This window comes from Nothoprocta perdicaria, unplaced genomic scaffold (assembly GCF_003342845.1).
Source record: "Nothoprocta perdicaria isolate Ctin4 unplaced genomic scaffold, notPer1 scaffold_554, whole genome shotgun sequence".
NCBI lineage: Eukaryota > Metazoa > Chordata > Aves > Tinamiformes > Tinamidae > Nothoprocta > Nothoprocta perdicaria.
In genome coordinates, this window is record NW_020455815.1 from 26173 (window position 1) to 45925 (window position 19753).

At 49.7% G+C, this 19753-nt stretch overlaps 1 protein-coding gene across 1 annotated transcript in view; it reads left to right on the plus strand.

Moving 5' to 3' along the window:
• Positions 1-19753, plus strand: part of OTOF (otoferlin) — a gene marked incomplete at its 5' end in the record, with an annotated part of 51590 nt that overhangs the window by 23317 nt on the left and 8520 nt on the right. Inside the window, 22 exons of the mRNA XM_026048586.1 lie at positions 86-272; positions 577-763; positions 1371-1594; positions 2065-2173; positions 2720-2903; positions 5024-5144; positions 5310-5410; positions 5823-5913; positions 6632-6748; positions 7455-7607; positions 8171-8360; positions 8694-8818; positions 9416-9550; positions 10045-10206; positions 10830-10949; positions 11924-12085; positions 12522-12684; positions 13922-14052; positions 15472-15501; positions 16172-16321; positions 17030-17096; positions 19192-19316. Coding sequence (XP_025904371.1) covers positions 86-272; positions 577-763; positions 1371-1594; positions 2065-2173; positions 2720-2903; positions 5024-5144; positions 5310-5410; positions 5823-5913; positions 6632-6748; positions 7455-7607; positions 8171-8360; positions 8694-8818; positions 9416-9550; positions 10045-10206; positions 10830-10949; positions 11924-12085; positions 12522-12684; positions 13922-14052; positions 15472-15501; positions 16172-16321; positions 17030-17096; positions 19192-19316 — 3034 coding nt within the window. The remainder of the gene's footprint in view (positions 1-85; positions 273-576; positions 764-1370; positions 1595-2064; positions 2174-2719; positions 2904-5023; positions 5145-5309; positions 5411-5822; positions 5914-6631; positions 6749-7454; positions 7608-8170; positions 8361-8693; positions 8819-9415; positions 9551-10044; positions 10207-10829; positions 10950-11923; positions 12086-12521; positions 12685-13921; positions 14053-15471; positions 15502-16171; positions 16322-17029; positions 17097-19191; positions 19317-19753) is intronic.

Here is a 19753-nt window from a genome sequence, read left to right on the forward strand (position 1 = left end):
GCAGTTTCTCCCTCTTCTGCAGGCCTCTCCTGACAAACACACCAGGCCTGGCAGTTGTCTCCAATCCTATATTTTGRTGTTGCAGGAACCTCCTCCTTCCAGATGGGGTTCCTCCAGAGCGGCAATGGGCTCGTTTCTATATCAAGATCTACAGGGCTGAAGGGCTGCCCCGTATGAACACCAGCATCATGGCCAATGTGAAGAAGGCTCTCATTGGGGAGAACAAGGACTTGGTGGACCCCTATGTGCAGGTGTTCTTTGCAGGGCAGAAGGTGAGTGAGCTGCTTGCTAGACCACAGTGACTCAATAACATGAGCAGGACCAGCCATTACACAGGTTTGGAACCACATGGACAAAGATGATCTTAGTCGTCCTGGCAAGTAGATCCTATGGGGAAGTTGCAGCATTCTCCAATCAAGGAGAAGATCGTATTATTTGGGAAAGGAGAGTCATGAGCAGAAAAAAAAAATGTTTCAACAGTCATTAGCATGGGAGTAGCTCAGGTCTGAAAAGAGGTGGGTCACTTGTCAGCTCAAACTCTTTCAAAACACCCGTTTTTCTCCTCCCACTTGGCAGGGGAAGACGTCCGTGCAGAAGAGCAGCTACGAGCCTCTCTGGAATGAGCAAATAGTCTTCACAGAAATGTTCCCCCCACTGTGCAAGAGGATAAAAATCCAGATACGAGACTCTGACAAAGTCAATGATGTGGCCATTGGGACCCATTTCATTGATCTGCGGAAGATATCTAATGAAGGAGACAAAGGTAAAGCGAATGTGGGGGTGGACAGAGATGCCTTCTTCATGGTATAGACTTCCCTTTGGCAGAGAATTAGAAAAATAACCTACATCCCTTCCTCAGCCTCTGAAGATAACTGCTCCTTGATGCCCAGTGGGAGAGACCTCTTTTCCCCGCAGTGGTTATCAGAGATCACTGGGCATCTGTTTCCTGAAAACCAAGACCCCCAGTCAGACTCTAGAAGAAAACCAAGTCCATGTGTGGATGAATATCTGACAGGCTCCCATGTTCTCACAAGCACATCAGCATACATGTGGGCAGGAGTACAATAAAATCAAATAGAGCTCTAGGACGACAGCTAATGGGGGTTTCTCTTCTCGCTCATGTCTTGTGTTGGATGGCTTGCCCAATGGGATACTTACCTCTGTCTTTGGCTTGGCCGGTTGCACAATCCCCTTCACTGCTGTCACCACAAAACATCTCCACGTAGGGTTGTAGGCGTGTGTTTTCCATGTGCACACGGAGCACATACATGATTGGGTGTGTGGACCAGGAAAATGATGCTATTCCATGAGCCAACCTGAGCAAAGACTCACTCTGCTCCTTGAATATCCCCTTCCCTGGTCTGCTGCAGGCTTCCTACCCACCTTTGGCCCCGCGTGGGTGAACATGTACGGCTCAACGCGAAACTACACCCTGATGGACGAGCACCAGGATCTGAACGAGGGGCTGGGGGAAGGGGTCTCCTTCCGGGCTAGGCTCTTGATGAGCCTTGCTGTGGAGATCTTGGACACCAGCAACCCAGAGATCAACAGCTCCACTGAGGTGCAAGTTGAGCCGGCCACGTCAGTTGCTGATGTGAGTCTTTCCCAACCCTTCGGTTGTCAGTGACAAGTCTTCAGTGATGCCATTAGCTCCTCGGTCCTGTTGGTCATTATGCCTGGGCTCAAAGCCTGAGAGTTTAATTTACTGCTGCACTAAAACTGCTGGGTTCTCCAGCTCAACAGCAAATCTTGCAAGGTTTTATCCTGCAAGGGTGTTTTTTTTTATTATTTTTTATTTTATGGTCATTCAAAAAGAACATGTGGTGAGCCTAGATATCCGGTTCAGACAGAAACCCACCTGTTAGATGGCTTATGCTGAGGGAGAGAAATCCCTCACAGTGTTCCTGAAAGCCCAGTAGCAAATTCCTTTCACAGAGCTTGTGTGGGTGCTCAGGGTGCCAATGCGACCTTCTGGGGCAACCTGCATTGCAGCCTGTCCTGCTAGGAGGAGCTGTCTGTCTGACCTTCACCTTCTTCCCTAATTCCATGGGTCTTCTCCTGTAGAACTGCACTGGGAAAATGGAGGAATTCTTCCTTTTTGGAGCCTTCCTGGAAGCTACCATGATTGACAGGAAGATTGGTGACAAACCCATCAACTTTGAGGTCACAATAGGTAGGTCGAGTTTTGGGGACGTTGGTTTTGAAGTACATCTGAAAGAGGCTGCAGGATCCAAGGCCAATAGTAGGGTTTCTATTTCCATTTCCAACTTATTTCCATGCTAACTCTTGACACAGCATCTAGAGCTCTCATTTTAGAGAGAAACTGAAGGTTATTTTATTGACATGAGATATGGATGCTCCCAGCTCAACCCTTTGCTGTGTGATCTCATGMCAACGTTGGATCTGCTCCACCTCTCAGCTGCGAGAACATGGCTTTGTGCCTCCTGAGGATAACAGGAGGGTAACAGGAGGCTTTGTGTCTCCTGCGGATAACCACTRAACGAAGGACATATGCTCCTAGAGGCTTGGAAGGAGAGACGAGTAGGGAGCGGATTTCGGTCATTAGTTTACAATTTCTGGTCAGGATTTTAGAAAGTTGAACTTTGCTGTCCCCCATGGTTCCTGCAGAGAAGATTGCTGCCCAGCCGGAGTTGATGCCAGGTGATTAAGTCCATTTAGCTCCAATGTGAGTGACAGCCCTGTGACTTTTTTTCCTGAGGTAACTATGGGAACCAAATTGATGGCATGACCAAACCCAACCCACGGAGGAAGAAAGAGGGAGGAGACGGCGACGAGGAGGAGTCTGAGTTGCTCCAGAATTCAAGTGAGGAAGACGGTGATGAGGATGGAGAGATGATCTCCATTTCCTCATCTCAACCCATGAAGCCCCTGGTCACAGACAGGTAAGTGTGCCCAACTGGCCACCAAAGGGCCACATTGCTGAACATCGCAAGGGGAAAGTGAGGGAAGGGACCTTGCAGTATCGTAATGAGGTGGGAGAGCAGCTGGGACACAGATGGGTGGTGTCACCCCTTGTCTTGCAGGACAGGGGATTAGAATCTCCCTTCCAAAACACTTGTAGGATGATGGGAAACAAATTGGAGTTTAGAAATAAGCCCTCCTCTAAGCAACGGAACCAAATGTTCCTCTTGATTCATTGTCCAAAGGTCCTTCCATTTTTGCCAGGTGTCCGAGCTCCCACCAGAGAGATGAAGCCAGTGCAGTCCCTGGAGAGTCATTCAGTCCACCAGAGCTAGGAGCAGCAGCGGGTGCTAGATCTCCGTGCCCTGTGCCATGAGCACAAAACTTCTTGTGGAGACCCCATATTAGCTATTACCATCTCAGAAGTCACCTCTCAGCCTACCCTACTGAGTGTCGTCTTCATCTGTGTAGCCTCTTATGTGCATGGCACTCATAGCTACCCACACCTTCAACCCTCTACAYCTATAGAAAATTAGGAAAGCTAGAGTCAAAAATCATTGGGTGACATTGAAGAAGAAAACACACTTCTGTACATACAAATTTCATGAAATCAACCTTAAAAAAGGTTGGACTAGGACTCCTTGATGTCACAGCAAATGTGTGATGCATCAACCTACTTTTGCACATAGCGGACGAAAGAAGAAAGGAGAGGTCTAGGCTTTATGTCTCTGATTTTTCTAGTTATTTGACATATAAAAACATCGTGGAGACTGGTAAAGTCCAGAAATAAGGCAGAGATTTCAGGAACGAAGGTAATTTGTGCTGGGGGGAGGTGCATTTTGTTTCACTTTGGATCTTAATAGCTGGAAATGTCACAACGGCAGAGGGGAGGAGGCAGAAACTGCGGGAGGAAGTTCATGATCATGAGTTAGGCAGGAGTTTGGGGTAAAGTCTTAAAATCCTATTAGTGCCTGTATTTGTAGCCTGTATTTCRGTCAGTCTGTCTATCTCCATTCTCTCCCACTACTGGCATGTCTCATATGTCAGAGAACCAGGATATGATGGATCCTGTTCTTGAGACTGACAGAACTGCTGRTTTTCACCGCACAAATCACTTCTGTTCTCCCTGCCTCAGTTTCTCCATCCATAGAATCGAGACAATTCTTTGATGTGCAGGTAGAAATTACCCTAAAATAGACGACAGCTACAAATGTGRTCCCAGTTGAAGATTTCTGGCTCGTCTGGAACTTCAGAGGCTTTTCAGAGAGATGAGAACTGAGCAGAATCAGGGCATGTGTCTAGGCAGGGCTTCACCATGGCCAAGATTTGAACACAAAAGACTTGTACGAGTCCTAAGACTTGTACTTAGGAAAGCTAATCGGATTTAACCTAATGAGATGCACTTAAAGTAAGGATTATTTTAACTGCTCTATCAGCAGATAGGTGTTCCTAATCAGAATTAACTGTCTGGCTTAATTCAACTGGGAAATAAAGCAAGCTGAATTGAATCAAGGATATTTGCATTCTTGATGGAACTCTCTACCTGGGGTTCCTGCACTTGTTAACCAGCCCACCAGCAAGGCGAACRCAGGAGGGAGATGAAAAGCACAGCTGTTCCTCCCCGTGGATTCCACTTTCCTGCTCCTCTACCAGCGTGCAGGGACTTCCATGCTGGATCSTGGGGATCTGCTGACACCTTCTGGCTGGAAATACCCCAGAAGATACAGTTCCAATTCACAAGATGAATTGAAACTATTATTATTTTAAGCTAACGGTGATCCCAAGGATCTGCTGTGGCTTTGTCCGAGGTGAATCCTGGTTCACAGCAGATGCTTGGTCTGCCTTGGACAGACCAGAAGCATGAACGTGGTCTCCAGAGCATGCCTGGTGGCCCAGCTTCCTCTCCCCCTAATCTGTTCTGTGACTATTATCTCTCCCATGCCATGCTGCTTTCAGCCCCCTTTCTTGGCCTGTGCTCACATATTTCCATCTCCCCGTCACTGCACTCTCTGATACACCAGAAGAAGTGGTGGGCAGTGGTGGGACCATTCCCACCGGGGTGCAATCCCACCATAGAGCATCCTTCTTCCTCTCGCTGCAGGAACTACTTCCACCTGCCCTACTTTGAGAAGAAGCCCTGTATCTACATCAAGAGCTGGTGGCAAGACCAGCGCCGCAGACTGTACAACGCCAACATCATGGACAAGATCGCAGACAAGCTGGTCAGTATGTGCTGGGGACGAGCCTGGCTTAAGGGATGGGACCATCAAGGCTCCATAGAGCCTTTAGCAAACCCATACCAGAAGGGACAAGGCTCCCTAACACTCCCAAAGGCCAAAGCCCATCTGGTCTGTCCCATCACCAACTTTCACCGCTTCCCATTGCAGGAGGAAGGCCTCAACGATGTGCAGGAGATGATCAAGACGGAGAAGCCGCACCCRGAGCGCCGGCTCCGAGGGGTCCTGGAGGAACTCAGCAGCGGGTGCTTGTGAGTAGAAGGCTAGCAAAGACTGCACACCAAGGACCTGTGGTCTCAGCTGGGCGGTAGGCAAGGTCATGAGAGCATAAGTTCACCTTGTCTTGTGACCTGAGATGATGGGTGAGCTTTTCCTGGTCTTAGCACAGCCCCTTGAGGCTTGGAGCAAGGTGGTACTCACATCTGCTTCCCAAAGACCCTCCACCAGTGATGAAAGCCACAAGGATTCATTCTTGTGGCCTCAACAGATTGGTACCTGAACATCCAGTCCTCATCTATGTCCTCAGCAAGAGGTGCAAATAGGTTCCCCAAAGGAACAAGGGCACTTCCCTCCAGCAAAGCGTCCTACTGCTAGCAGAGGTCCAGCCTGCTTGCAGAGAGCCAGCAGCCTTTCTTGCGATTCATGCTAGACCTTTATCACCAGGCGCTTCGTGACCTTGGCGGACAAGGACCAGCACCACTCTTCCCGCACACGGCTGGATCGAGAAAGGCTCAAGTCCTGCATGAGGGAGCTGGTAAGAGGGCTTCAGCTGGGGAGGAAGATTTGGAAATGGAKCTGGGCTCCATCGATGCCATGGTGGGCCTTGGTTCTTAGCAGGTATTGGTTTCTAGTGTCTCTGGATTGACAGTTTGAGGTTTATTTCTAAATCTGGGGGACTCAAGGGCATTTTCTGTCCAAGATGGCACAGGTTCTAGATGACATGGGTCCACACCTCTACCTCTCCTCCATCACACTCTGCTTTGCATTGCAAAGAAGCCTGAGAGTGCACATGAGGAACTACTTTACTGTCAATGAGTTCAGGAGATTGGGCAGCAGAAATTCAGGGGATCCTGCAAAGGGGTAGATATGCTGCTCCAGGGGTAGATATGGCCTAGATGTCCAGAGCTGATTGCCCAGCTCCTTGAAAAGGAAAGCCACAAAGATGAGGTGTCTTGTCCAGCTGGAAGAGCAAAAGCAGAGCAGTTCATTAGCCAGCTGCATACAACACAGCGATGAATTTGACTTGTGAAAACCCCTGTGTCCCCTCTTCTGAACTGGCAGATGCTGATCTACAGAGGAGTCAGAGAAAGGGGTGAGATGATCCTTAACACAGGGCTTGAAGACACCCCATAAGCACAACTGACACCTCTGCATCCTGTGGCACGGGACTGAAATCCCTGCCCTGTGCCAAGGGCTCTTCTTGCGTCCTGCTGAGGGTAACAAACATATCCTGGACTTCCTTTTAATCCTAGGAGAACATGGGGCAGCAAGCCACGACTCTGCGGTCGCAGGTGAAGAAGAACACCATGAAAGATAAGCTGAAGCTGGTGCAAAACTTCCTGCAGAAACTCCGGTTTCTGGCTGATGAGGTGAGTTGCCTTCTGCAAGAACGGTACTGTCAGCTGGGTCAGCTCATAAACAGAGCTCCCTGGATGGACACAGCACCTCGGATGGATGGAGGCCTCTTCATAAAGCCTGCAGGCTTTATCCCAGAGCTCTCCAAAGAGCTGCTTGCTTTTACCTAGCAAAGACCAGAGAGGGCTGAATGCTGCTCGCCTTAATATTGTGTGGACAATTGCATCTTTCTGATGGTTTTAAGGTTGGACTAGATGATCTCTAGAGGTCCCTTCCAACCTTTAAGATTCTGTGATGGCTTATCCTCTGGGGAATCACACGGCCTTGCTGCGGTTCAGGGGTCAAAACCATCCTTTAGCTCAGCTGCAAGGGGACCCGGCTCTGCTACTATGTGGGAAGGGCTCTTTAGCTTAGCTTAATGTTGACCCAACCTGGAGGCATGGGTCAGTTTACAGACTGACTATGCAAAGCTGTYAGATGGCAAAAATGTCCTGATCTGCTTCAGATGAGGGTCCTACCTTGAGCCTTGGTCCAGTCTGGGAAGCTCTCTGATTCCCAAGTCAGGGATGCTCTGCCTAGGTCTAACCCTGGTCTCACTTGGGGATGGAGATGGTTGGGAGTGGCCTTTTTGGCTTGTGCTGACAGTGTACCGGGATGGACCATGCTTGAGAGGTCAGAAAGGACTGAGATACTAATAGGTCTCTTCACCGGTACTTGCAGCCCCAGCACACCATTCCTGACATCTTCATCTGGATGATGAGCAGCAACAAGCGCATCGCCTACGCCCGCATCCCTTCCAAGGACATCCTCTACTCCATCGTGGATGAGGAGATGGGCAAGGACTGCTCCAAAGTGAAGACCGTCTTCCTAAAGGTGCCTGCCCCTCTTCCCTGGGGAAGACRCAACCAGGAGGAAGGAGGTGGAGCRGAGGCAGGGTGGGAGGATGGAGACAAGAGCACTGAGTACCAGATCTTGATTATAATGGAGTGCTAGGAAAACCAGACCAATACTCTACCCATGGTTGTGGAATTTTGTTGCTAGAAARTGTGAACCATTAGTCTTAGTAGTTTGGTAGGTGATAAACAGTTGGAAGGAGAGACCCTGCTCACCCTCTAGATGACTCTACTTGAGCAAGAGCGGGTTGGACCACATGGTCTGCAAGAGGTTCCTTCCAATCTCAGCCACTCTGTAATTCTGTAATGTCATATCCAATCTGCTAGGAAGGGAGATACCGACTTGAAAAGGAGGCCAACGTGCTGAGAAGGATAAGATGCATGAGAGAGAATAGTGGACATGATCCAAAAGGAGAAGAATGCCTGGGTTTAAGGAACAGTAGTACAAGCTGAGGCCCCAGGAGGTGGTGGGTGCTSTAAAAAGTGGTCTGTCCAATCTGTGAGGTCTCTTTTATCTCCCTGTAAACTCTYCTCTGTGTTCAGCTACCTGGGAAGAGGGGCTTTGGCCCTGCGGGCTGGACAGTTCAAGCCAAGATGGAGATTTACTTGTGGCTGGGACTCAACAAGCAGCGCAAAGACTTCCTGAGTGGCTTACCCTGTGGCTTTGAGGAGAAGAAGACAGCCAGAGGCCAGAATCTGCCATCCTTTCCACCTATCAGCCTCCTTTACACCAGTAAGAGGGCAGGATGTGGAGAAGGCAGGAGGTTCAACACCACTTGTGCCACGGGCTTCCAGGAACTAAGGGGGAAATTCTTCCAGGTGTCCCAATCTGTGGTCTCACATTGTCCCATGGGGAACTGGGGTGGGGGAAATGTCATCTCTTCCCTTTACCCCATTCACAGCCTTCCTTTTGCACATCACGAGCAGGACTCTGGGGAAGTCCATATCCACCCAGGGTGCATGTTTGGAGCCAGTTTCCTTCACACACGTTGGCCTGGAGCAAAAGTCCATGGCTAAGCTCCAGGGAGGCAATTCCAAGACGTCTCACTTCCCTCTCCTGTCACAGAGAAGCAGGTGTTCCAGCTGCGAGCCCACATGTACCAGGCTAGGAGCTTGTTTGCTGCTGACAGTAGTGGCCTGTCGGATCCCTTCGCCAGAGTCTTCTTCATCACCCAGAGCCAATGCACTGAGGTAAAACCTGCTTCCTAACCTGGAGAACTCGGTAGTCTCYGGGATTTCATCTCATACTTGTCCCATCAGCTGTCCATCCTTCTTCCTTGCCATGGGGCTGGGGCTCCTGACTATTGGTGAATCACCATCCTGGGGTGGGAAATTCTGGAAACTCCAGGCCATAGCCCTGGATTTTGTCTATCCCAAGCAATTTATGCCCAAGAGGTCCCTGCTGGAAGCCCTTTCCACGTGTCCCCATGTTTGCTTCAGCCTACAGAGAAAACACCAGCCTGTGACATGGTCCAGATGGGCCAGTTTGTGGTCTTTCACCAGAAGTCATCCCCATGGCTGCCTCTTTGCAGGGTACTGTTTTGCACTGATTTTACAGAAGGAAGCAGATGGTTAAGCAGATAAAATTGGAACATCAGAGCCAGGGATGAACTCTGGGAGATGCAAGCATCTTGGGTCAAGACCTTGAAAGCCAATTAGTTCCCAGCACTATAAATGTCCCTGTGTACAAAAACTGAGATCAATGTCCTGTCTGCTTCCCTTGTTCTCATCCTTAGGTCCTGGCTGGCAATCCTAGCTGTAGTGGTAAATCATGTTCCATTCTTCCAGGTTCTCAATGAAACCCTTTGCCCAACCTGGGACCAGCTGCTGGTCTTCGATAATGTGGAGTTATATGGAGAAGCTCACGAGATGCGAGACGACCCTCCCATAATTGTCATTGAGATCTACGACCAGGACACAGTGGTAAGAGGAAAGCATTTCTGATTCAGGTGCTGAGAACACTCATGGCAAGGCAAGTGAGGCAGAAGATGTGAGGAGAAGCATTTCTCATGACCTGTGGAAGACATTTCCTCCACCTTTCCCAGAGCGCAGAAGAAATAAGGAGCCTCTGCTGCTCATTAATCTCCAGGACTCAATTTATTGGTACCTCGTGTTTGGACAGGGAAGTGAGGCTGAAGGCAAGGAGATAGTTCTCTGATCTCTTCTTCTAGAACAGTGCTCCATGCTGGCCTCCTCACATTCCTAGCCTTGGATCATGTTCACGTATTAGGAAGGGCCCTGCAGATGGAAAGCCACCAATGAAACTGGTCCTATTTTGGCCGTGCTAGGGAGTGCTGYGTGGCTAACCGTGAAGACCTTCTTTTGAGTCAGACAAGTCTAAGTCAGACAGTTAGACGAGTCTAAGTCAGACAAGAAGCCCCATGCAGCAAACCCAAGTGCTCTCCTTGCCTTTCCAGGGCAAAGCTGACTTCATGGGCCGCACCTTTGCCAAACCAGTGGTGAAGATGTCAGACGAACAGTACTGCCCTCCGCGATTCCCTCCGCAGCTGGAGTACTACCAGATCTACCGGGGCAACTCCACAGCAGGCGACCTGCTGGCTGCCTTTGAGCTGCTTCAGGTGCCAACTCGTCCAAACCATCCCAGGCCACGGGAGAAACAGATGGGGAAGGGATGTGAGGGAAAGCTGTGTTTAATCCATGCTTATATTTCTTAGGTGCTGCAAAAAGTGATTAGTTCATCCATCCTAGAAAAGTTAGGAGGTTCTACCACAGCTCAGTGCAAGTAGCTCCTGCAGATCTATGCTGGTCAAGGTGGTGTGCATGGAGCTGCAGCAGCTTTCTGGACACAAAGCCTCCTAAGGCATTGCCCCAGCACAAACRCACTACAACAACACTGGGAGATGGAAGATGTCCATGGGAGTCTTGGTTCTTTGTGAGACATGAAAGGAAGGTCTCAGATAAAAGGGATGGCAATTCACACCAGCATCACAAGAGCATAGGCTAACTTTTGCTTTGTAGTCTCCTGGGGTATCAGAACGAAGTCTTTCCTCTTTCCTGACTCCCATATACCAAAACCCCCTTGTTCTGTATGTTCTATAGGGGAAGTTCATACGTGTCTTTGATGAGGAGGTCAGTGTGGGACTATTCTCCCTGCATAGGTGCCCATCTCTTTCCACTGACTAGGCAGACCAGGAGATGCCTGGATSTGAGCAGATCCTAATCCATGATCTATCTCTTCCAGATTGGACCGGGGGGTAAGTCAGACCTTCCCCCTATCGATGGGCCCACTGACATCGACCGGGGACCCATCCTGCCGGTGCCCCTGGGGATTCGTCCGGTGCTGAGTAAATACAGAGTGGAGGTAATTTAATTGCTTTGGCAGGAGCATCTCGGGGCACCAGCCTTTAACGCTCAGCAGCCAGATGGTTATACAGCAGAGGGTGTTATGTTGTCATGGCCTCACCAGATCACATTACGAGGGCTACATCTGTTGTGCAAAGGATGATGCAGGGCAGAAAAGACTCTCAGTGGATATTTGAAGCCAGGAAGCTTTAAGGCTCTGATGACAACTTTGATGACAACTCTGATGACATCCACAGATGTTTGCATTGAAAAGACCTGGCTGCATTCTCTGCACAAGGAGCTGCAGCAGCTCTACAAAAAACCAAGAGACAGGGTGACTACCTGCTGTCTTATCTGYGGGAGCCATAGCAAGTTTGGGGCCTGCAGCAGAGGGCACTTGGGCTGAAATTCAGGGATCCTAGCTTCCTACCTTGTTGACACTTATATCTGATAAATAAATACCATTTCTCTGACGCACAGTGTGAATATGGCCATAGGGGAGCAGACAAAAGCACTTGCGGGGTCCTTTTTTATCATTGTGCTAACCTATGGCAAAAGGATCCCAAGGAGGGAGAGGCAAGGATGCAGGTATTTCGCTAGGGATGCTTAAATCATCTCTCAAAACAATGCCAGTGATGAACCAAGAGTCACAACAGATGAGCTAAAGTGGTCTGGTCTTGATCTATGGAGTCTCGGGGCAGAAAAGGACTAGGAGAGGAGTGTTGAGGGCATCAGAATGGACGTCTTAAGCTGTTGTAGATCAGTCATGAGGTGGATTCATGGGGTGTCAGTGAGAGACCGTGTTGCTCTCCTGGGCTGCATGGAGAAGGAAAAGAAGCTTCATGACTCCGTTGTTTCTGGGTGATTATGTGTGCAGGGAGGGATCCTTGCTGCCAGGAGATGAGAACCACCAAGTTCTTTGGCCCAGTAATAAGGTCTGGCACCAATGGTGGACATCTCACATTCATGTTTTTCTTCCTCCTGCTAACCTAGATCTTGTTCTGGGGACTCAGAGACCTGAAGAGAGTGAACCTGGCTCAGGTGGACCGGCCCCGTGTGGATATTGAGTGCGCTGGAAAGGGGGTCCAGTCGGCCCTAATCCAGAACTACAAGAAAAACCCCAACTTCAGCACTTTGGTCAAGTGGTTTGAAGTGGTGAGTATTCTCTGAGCCCTTGGCCCAAATCCAGGCTTTCTTGGAGCCCAAATCGTGGCTGTTGGGCCCTTGCTTCAGCTTCCCCTCAATAATGAAGGAAGCGGTTCCAGCCGAGTTTCTGATGGTCTTTCCTTGATGGTTCCCAGTTCTACTGGAATTACACAAGGACCACTTCACAGAATCCCAGAATATTGGAGGTTGGAAGGGACCTCTAGAGATCATCTAGTCCAACCTTCCTGCTCCAGCAGGCACACCCAGAGCACGGGTCACAGGGCGGCATCCAGGCGGGTTTTGAAGTCCTCCAGAGAAGGAGACTCCACAGCCTCCCTGGGCAGCCTACAACATGATCCATGTTTTAGTCCCTACKGGCCTTTTCACCCACCTAAATAGACAGCCATCATCCAGTCCTTGATAACCAGCACGCCTTTGCTTCCAGGACCTCCCAGAGAACGAGCTGCTCCATCCGCCCCTCAACATCCGAGTGGTGGACTGCCGCGCTTTTGGGCGCTACACCCTGGTAGGCTCCCACGCTGTCAGCTCCCTCCGAAAATTCATCTATCGCCCACCGGATAAGAAGGCCCAACACTGGAATATGACAGGTACCAGKCTTGGGCCAAGGGGAACAGGCCAGTGTGGGTCATCCGTGGGGAACTGCACAGTTTGGAGGAGGTGGAAAAGGAGGAGATGGGTAGTGGGTTGTTAGGACTAAGGGACATTGTTTGCTTGTTGTCCCAACAGTTTGCTTGTTGGTTAAGTGAACTGATTCATATCAAGGGGGCTGATATGAAGGGTTCATACCAAGGGGCTGGGAAGCCATGGAACATCTGATAACTGCCTGCTTTTCCTGATGCTTGCAAGACAAGAAAGGCTAATTCACCTCAAATGTACCTGTTTTTCTACATCTCTGTAATCTCCAAATGTTCCTTAAGTCTGGGAGATGAATGTGCCCTTCATAGTGCTGCTATTCCCTGGGTAAAGACTGCAAAGCTCCAACCCATGGTGGTTGAGGCCTGCCATGATCCACCCAGCAAACCACCTCTTGCTTTGCTCAGGGATCCCACCCCACTGGTGACGGGAGAGGTTTGAGGTCCCACCAAGCTGGTTTATGAAGCAGCGAGCTCCACACTTGTCTTCTTGCATTCAGAGCCATGCACAGTTTGTGTTTTAGCCCRTGTGTGGTTGTTCAATTGCCTCGTGCATCAGCATGTTGACTAAGCAGAGTCCATGCARGGACCCAGGGTGGTTTTAGCTGCTGTGTGTGGCCTTAGAGTCTCCATTCGAGCTGGTCATCTAGTCGGTACACAGCACTGAAGTCTGAAATAGACTGCCCTAACTCTGCCTTAAACTCTGAGGACTGTATTTGGATTTCCATTGATGATACATTGAAGAGCTCCAGGACAGACAGCTCAGGCTCCCGTGGAGGAGATAAAGCCAAAACACTTGCATAATCTGGAGGACTAGACTCATCATCAGGTCATTGCAAGTACTTTGATGTCCACAGGACAGGACTTGTGCCCTAGACTAGACTAAACTTTGATATCCAGGAATTATAAGGAAAACCTGGGATGCCCTGCTCGGATGGAGATACCTCCCCTGTGGACATTTATAGCAAGGGGAGATTAAATGTCATGAGGACAGCAGCAAGACCAGCAGTGCCCCTGGCAGTGAGGTGACCGCTCTTTGAATCCCAACCAATGTGCTCATTTCCCTGCTTTGGTCGCTATCTGACCAACATCACTCCTGCCTGAAGCCTGTAGGACTTCTCTTGAGCTCTCAGTTTCTACCCTGCGCTATCGCTTCTCTCTCCTTTTCTTTCTTTCCCTGTCCTCTGTCCAGTCAAACTGCTCAATGGCTACCTGGCAATGGCCAACAGCGGCCCTCGCTCTCGCCCCACAGGGGAGATTGTGGTCAACATGGAACCCGAGGTTCCCATCAAGAAGATGGAGACGATGGTGAAGTTGGAAGCTGTGAGTACCCGCGTGTCAGCGCTACCTCATCTTCTCTTCCTGCATCTCAGATATTGCATATCTCAAAAGCTTCGTTGCAAACAACCCAGGGCTCCCCCATGAAGCTGAGGTCACCTTGTTCTGTTGGACGTGGAATTGGACTGATGCCTGGAATTAAAGGTCTTGGGTTCATAGTCAGTTATACAATTTAGTCACTTGGTGTCCTGGCTGAGCTAGTGCTTGCTGACCAGAGAGAAAAATAAATAAATAAATAAATAAATAAAATAAAAAAATAAAAAATTAAAAAATAAAAAAATAAAATAAATAAAAATAAATAAAAATAAATAAAAATAAATAAAAATAAATAAAAATAAATAAAAATAAATAAAAATAAATAAAATTATAAAGATTGTCCCAGGCTAAGGAAATTAGGTAGTTCTATGTTTGCATCCAAGGACAGATGGCTAGGAATGGGCACCCATGAGCTGGTGCTGTTCTATCTGCAGCACGCTCTGTGAGCGCTGCAGACCCCAGCAGCCCCTCGCTGCTGCTCCACGTGCACAGCTGAAGCAATCCTGCCCCTCCAAGGGGTATACGGTCTTTACAAACAGSTTTCCCTGGTACTTCTCCCTTCTTTATGATCAGTTCTCTGCAATGCCTGTTTCGCAGCCTGCAAAAGGGCTTGGGGCAGTTTCCCTGCACCGCAAACCYGAGCCTCCCGCGACGCCCAAGACGCAGGTGGCACAGAGGAGCAGCAAGCATTTAAGGGCACGCTGCGGATCCCAAATGTGCATTTCCACAGCCCCCACGGGCACGTTCACAGCAGGACCACAGCACATGCGAAAGCAGCTCTGCACAGCAGTACACGCTCATGCACACCCAAGCAGACGTGCACGCGCCACGAATCCTTGAGGGATCTGCACGGGCACCTGCACACAGTGTTCCCAGAAGGTGCGCAAAGAGCTGTCTGTCCTGGGAATTTGCATTGCCAAGGAGTGTGCATTGCCAAGGAGTGTGCATTGCCAAGTCCTGGCATGTGTGTGCTGCTCAGCTTCCTGAAACCTGCCACAAAAATTGCAAACCTGCCTAGCTAGACAAAAAGAAAAGCAAAGTGGTGGTGTCCACACCAAAAACCCAGGTACCTTTCCAGGCTCAGGTACCTTTCCAGGCCCAGTTACCTTTCCAAAGGTCTTCCTTTGGAAGCGGGGATCATGGTTCTTCATTAGTAGAGGTCTACCAAGAGGAGGTGGGTTCAGTGGATCTCCCTTGTACGTCCAGCTTCYCAGCAGGGCTCTTCATTGGAGAAGAGCCTTGTGCCCTCTCCCAGCTCACCGTGCAAGCGTGCGCTGAGTGCGTTYGGACTCGGCTGCACTTGGGCAGCGCCCATGTCCCACTAACCTGCTCTCCTCTCTCACTGCTCCCTCTCACCCGTGGCTGCAGAACTCGGAYGCAGTGGTGAAGGTGGACGTGGTAAGTGATGGATGTGCTGTGCATCCCTCCTCCTACSCCTGCACTCCCCATCCTACCCCTCCATGTGGCTGTCAATGAACCATCCTCTGCCTTGCCTGTCCTGCTGGGTTAGAATAGAGCTGGGCTGATCTCAGATCCAAGACCTGGGCTCCACATAAGTGGAGACCATGGATCCTTCATCCCAAGGCGAAGTCAACACAGTGTTGTTTGGACCATAGCTACAGCACTGCAAATCTGGAGATACTTCTGGGTGAGCACTGCAGAGCATCGCTGCTCTGGGAGGGTCAGCAYCCCATGAGTGTGCATGATAATTGCTCCCACCACTGCTATCTGGAGTGCTACCAGCTCCAAAAGGCTTAATGGTGACACCACTGAGTGGCATCACCTCAGGATACCTTGCTGGGACAGGAAGGTACCATGTAATGCATGGGTGAAAGGGGTGATGGACAAGTGAGGCCAGCTCAGGTTTAGGCCTGATGCTATCTGGAGCCTTGGGCACCTTGTTTGGCCCCTCTGTGCCTCAGTTTCTCCAGTTTTTCTGCTGAAGAGGACAGAGCCAGGAGGGTTCTACCTTCCCAAGTGCTTTACCCATCACCTTGGCACTTGGAGACACATCTTACTTCCACCTGATCCCTCTTCTTCTGTGGCTTTGCTTCCTTTGTTCCTGCAGTCTGAGGAAGAGAAGGAGAAAAAGAAGAAGAAGAAGAAAGGAGGAGGAGGAGGAGGAGGAGGAGGAGAGGAAGTAGAAGAGGAGGAGCCGGATGAGAGCATGCTGGACTGGTGGTCCAAGTATTTCGCTTCAATTGAGACAATGAAGGAGGTGGGTGCAGAGCAGTGGAATGATGTATGTAGGTGAACCTAGGAAGAGGTTGTTCCCTTTTGTTACAAAGAAGAACCTTAAAACTAAAGGATCTTAGCACCACCAGCATCCCTGACCTGGAGAACTCCTCCAGCCTGCTGGATAACCCATAGCCATCCTCGTTTACCTCAGCTTTGTCCAGCTTCCAGGAGAGACACAAAATTAAAACAAACACGAGAGAGGCATAAACCTCTTCAGATGTCTAAAGACAAGCCTAAAAACTGCTTTAGGTGCCTAATAGGACAGAGRGAGAAGGTTGCTCCTACAGAGACCAGGGAAGCCTGCTCAGGTTGGGGCCATGCTGCTCTCCTTGATGACCATGCTTGAAAGTCAACGAGGTTTTTGACTGGCAGAGCTGGAGCGCACTGATGTTGTCTTGTTTATATTCAGAATATGGTTATAGAATATAGAATACTCTATGAATACTCTAGAATACATCTAGAATATATCTAGAATATATCTAGAATATATCTAGGATATATCTAGAATATATCTAGAATATATCTAGAATGTAGGACGCTCTATGGAGCAACTTTGGTTTCTCCATTTCGGCTAGATCCCGGCTCCCTGCTATCACGAGGAGAGGGCTGTGACTCTGGAGACACTTCCCGTGAGCACGGGGACCTCGGTGCCGTTGTCCACTCATTATTCTTTTGATTTCTCTCCCAGCAACTCCGGCAGCAGGAAGCGGCCGCAGCCGAAGCGGAGGAGAAGGAYGAGATGGAAATTGCAGAGGGTGAGCTGTTTGTGAGCTGGAGCAGGGAAAATAGGACCCCGATTCCTTTTGGTGCCTGGGTACCCAATTTAGAGCATGCGATTGCTCTTCTGCTTGGTCAGATACCCCTGGCGTTCTGGGGAACCCCGGTTTTGGGGAAYGCCGACGCGGTGTGGGATGTGTTGGGCTGACATAGTAGGATGGAAATTTCAGATGACTCCCTTTCAGAGCATGACGGCCTCCAGCTCCGTGCTGGAAAGAAGGCTGCATGCAAGCAAGGAGGTTAATGGTTGGATTTATTGACTGTTATTCACTGAAGGCATTTTTGTGCAGTCAAAAGTCAGTAGCCATGCATGTACATTAGCTCCAAAGCTGTATCTTCAAAATCCATTGGGAAAACCAAGGAATAGATACTTTGAAGTCATCTTTACAGAGGTCCCCTTCCCACCACGGCAGAGACTTCACGGAGGGTTTCCTGTTTTGCCCCGGTTTTGCCAGGGAAGCGTCAACAAGACAAAACATTCAGGATTCATTTAATCTGGCTGCTTTTATCTTCAGCATAGAGCTCTTTTTTTGATATTCTAGAAGAAAACTAAAACTTTTGGGGCAAGTTCTCTCACCTCTTTTGCATATTATCTTAAAAGGAGATGAACTAAGACCTAAGTGCCTTTTTCTCTCAAGACGTTGGGGCAGTAGCTCATATGGAGCATTGCAGATGCCTCAAACCGACAAATTTCACATCAAAAGGGATATGGGCTGAGAATATCATTAAGCTGGAAACYGCTGCCCACAAGTGGTCTTGTCTGCCCTGTAGGGCCTTTGGCAGGGCCACCAGCACRGCTGGCAAGTATTTCCCTAAGGTCTTATACCTATGGTTTTGGTTGCCCGGCTCAGTCATGAAGATTGAGGTGCCTGAACACCCCCTGCAGCCCCAGACATGGCTTTGAAGCTCTCACTTTAACCATAGGGATTTATTTCATATGAGGCACCAGCTCAGGTGTGGAGAAATGGGCAGGAGGAGAAGGTTCAGAGCCTTTGTGTACGGGCTGAGCAAAGGAAGGGCCACCCTGTGGACTGAATGGGCAGTGGGGTGAAGAAGGGCAGCAGCAGMGAGCTTTGAATTTCCAGCACTGTCTGCTTCCTCTGCTCTCCAAATATGTTGTGTTCACAGGAGATTGTTGTCTTGTTCATGCAGAATCCATTAGCCGAGGAAAGATGCAGGGCCTGGTTTCCATTTAAAGACTAGCCTAAAGAAAGCTGAGGCCAGATCTTGAAGAGGACCCCGAGCAGCTTCTGCCTGGGCTTGCTGTCAGAGCAGAGCCCTTGGGGGATGCCTCCTGTCCCTCCTTGCTCTATCAGTCACTCTGAGGATCCGTTTCCCCTTTGCTCTGCTCTTCCTTCCTCCTTTTCTCCTCCACACCAAGGGTGTCTCTGTTGTCACCTGTCCGTTGTCATCTGCATTGTGCAGCACTCATGAAAGCTGGACAGCAAGCAGGACAGGGGCGGCCAGGTCCAGGGATCCCACACGGGTGGGAGACGTCTCCAAGGTGGCCCATGCCTTTCTAGGCAGCCTGCGCCCTTGATGTTGGTCACCCCTTTCTCTTTACCTCCAACACCATCACTGGTGGCTTCCAGGTCACAGCAGAGAGCAAAGTGAGATGGGGAAATCTTCAAGGAAGACTGGGGAGGGTTTCATACTACAAGTTGAGCAGGAAAGGTGGAAGAAAGAGAAGAATGGGCAGAATCAGGTATTTCCTCTGCTGCTGAAGCTAGACAGGGGGTTAGCTAGTGCTCTCAGCCTACATTTCATAGTCCTCCAAATGACTCCTGCTCGGGTCAGCTCTGGAAGCCCTTTACACAGAGACCTCTGAGCTCCTGGAAATGCTGTGACCTGCGCCAAGGAAAGACAGGACAGGGTTTAAAGGGTTTCTGTAGGACTGGGGTGGGAGTTGCAAGCTGTAGCAGCTGTCAGCTTTCATGCTTCTGTTTGAGTACCTGTGATCATGTCCGCCTTCCCTGTCTTCCTCTGCTCCTCCCCACTCTCACTTCCATCTCCTCCATCTCCGTCGCTTCCCCTCGGATTCAGAAATCAAACTTGATGACTCTCCCATGAAAGGCACCAAGGGTCAGATGAAGAACAAGGAGAAGTCCAAGGTAGCCAAAGATGACAAGAAGAAGAAGCAGCAGTCAGCCGCTGAGCTTCCTGAGAAGAAGAACAAGCAGAAGATCGATGAACTGAAGGTACGTGTGCTGGCAGAGGGAGGAGGAGGAGGCTCTATCTGCTTGACAGCAGGCTGGAAGTCAGATCTCAGCAGAACRGATCAAACACAGCAAGATGCACCTCTATGTCTGAGGGGTAGCCAACCATTGGTAAGACGTGTCTTGGGACTGCTGAAATCTCAATAAATGGAGAGAATCAGAGGTAACGAGCTCTGCAGAAAAAGCCCTGGGCTTCTGGGGACAGTCGGGACAGCCAATAGTGGGAATTTGCAGCAGTGACGGCCAACTGCACCCTGGGTTGTAGATAGCAAGAGTAAGTAGGTAAGTTGAGGGCCATGGCCAGCCAGGCTGAAACACAGGACATGGAAATGCCCTGGTTCAATCTAGTGGTCCATGGGCTTTGCTTGGATTAATATAGTCAGGATCTGGGGCTGGGAAGGGTTTCGAACCCAGATTAG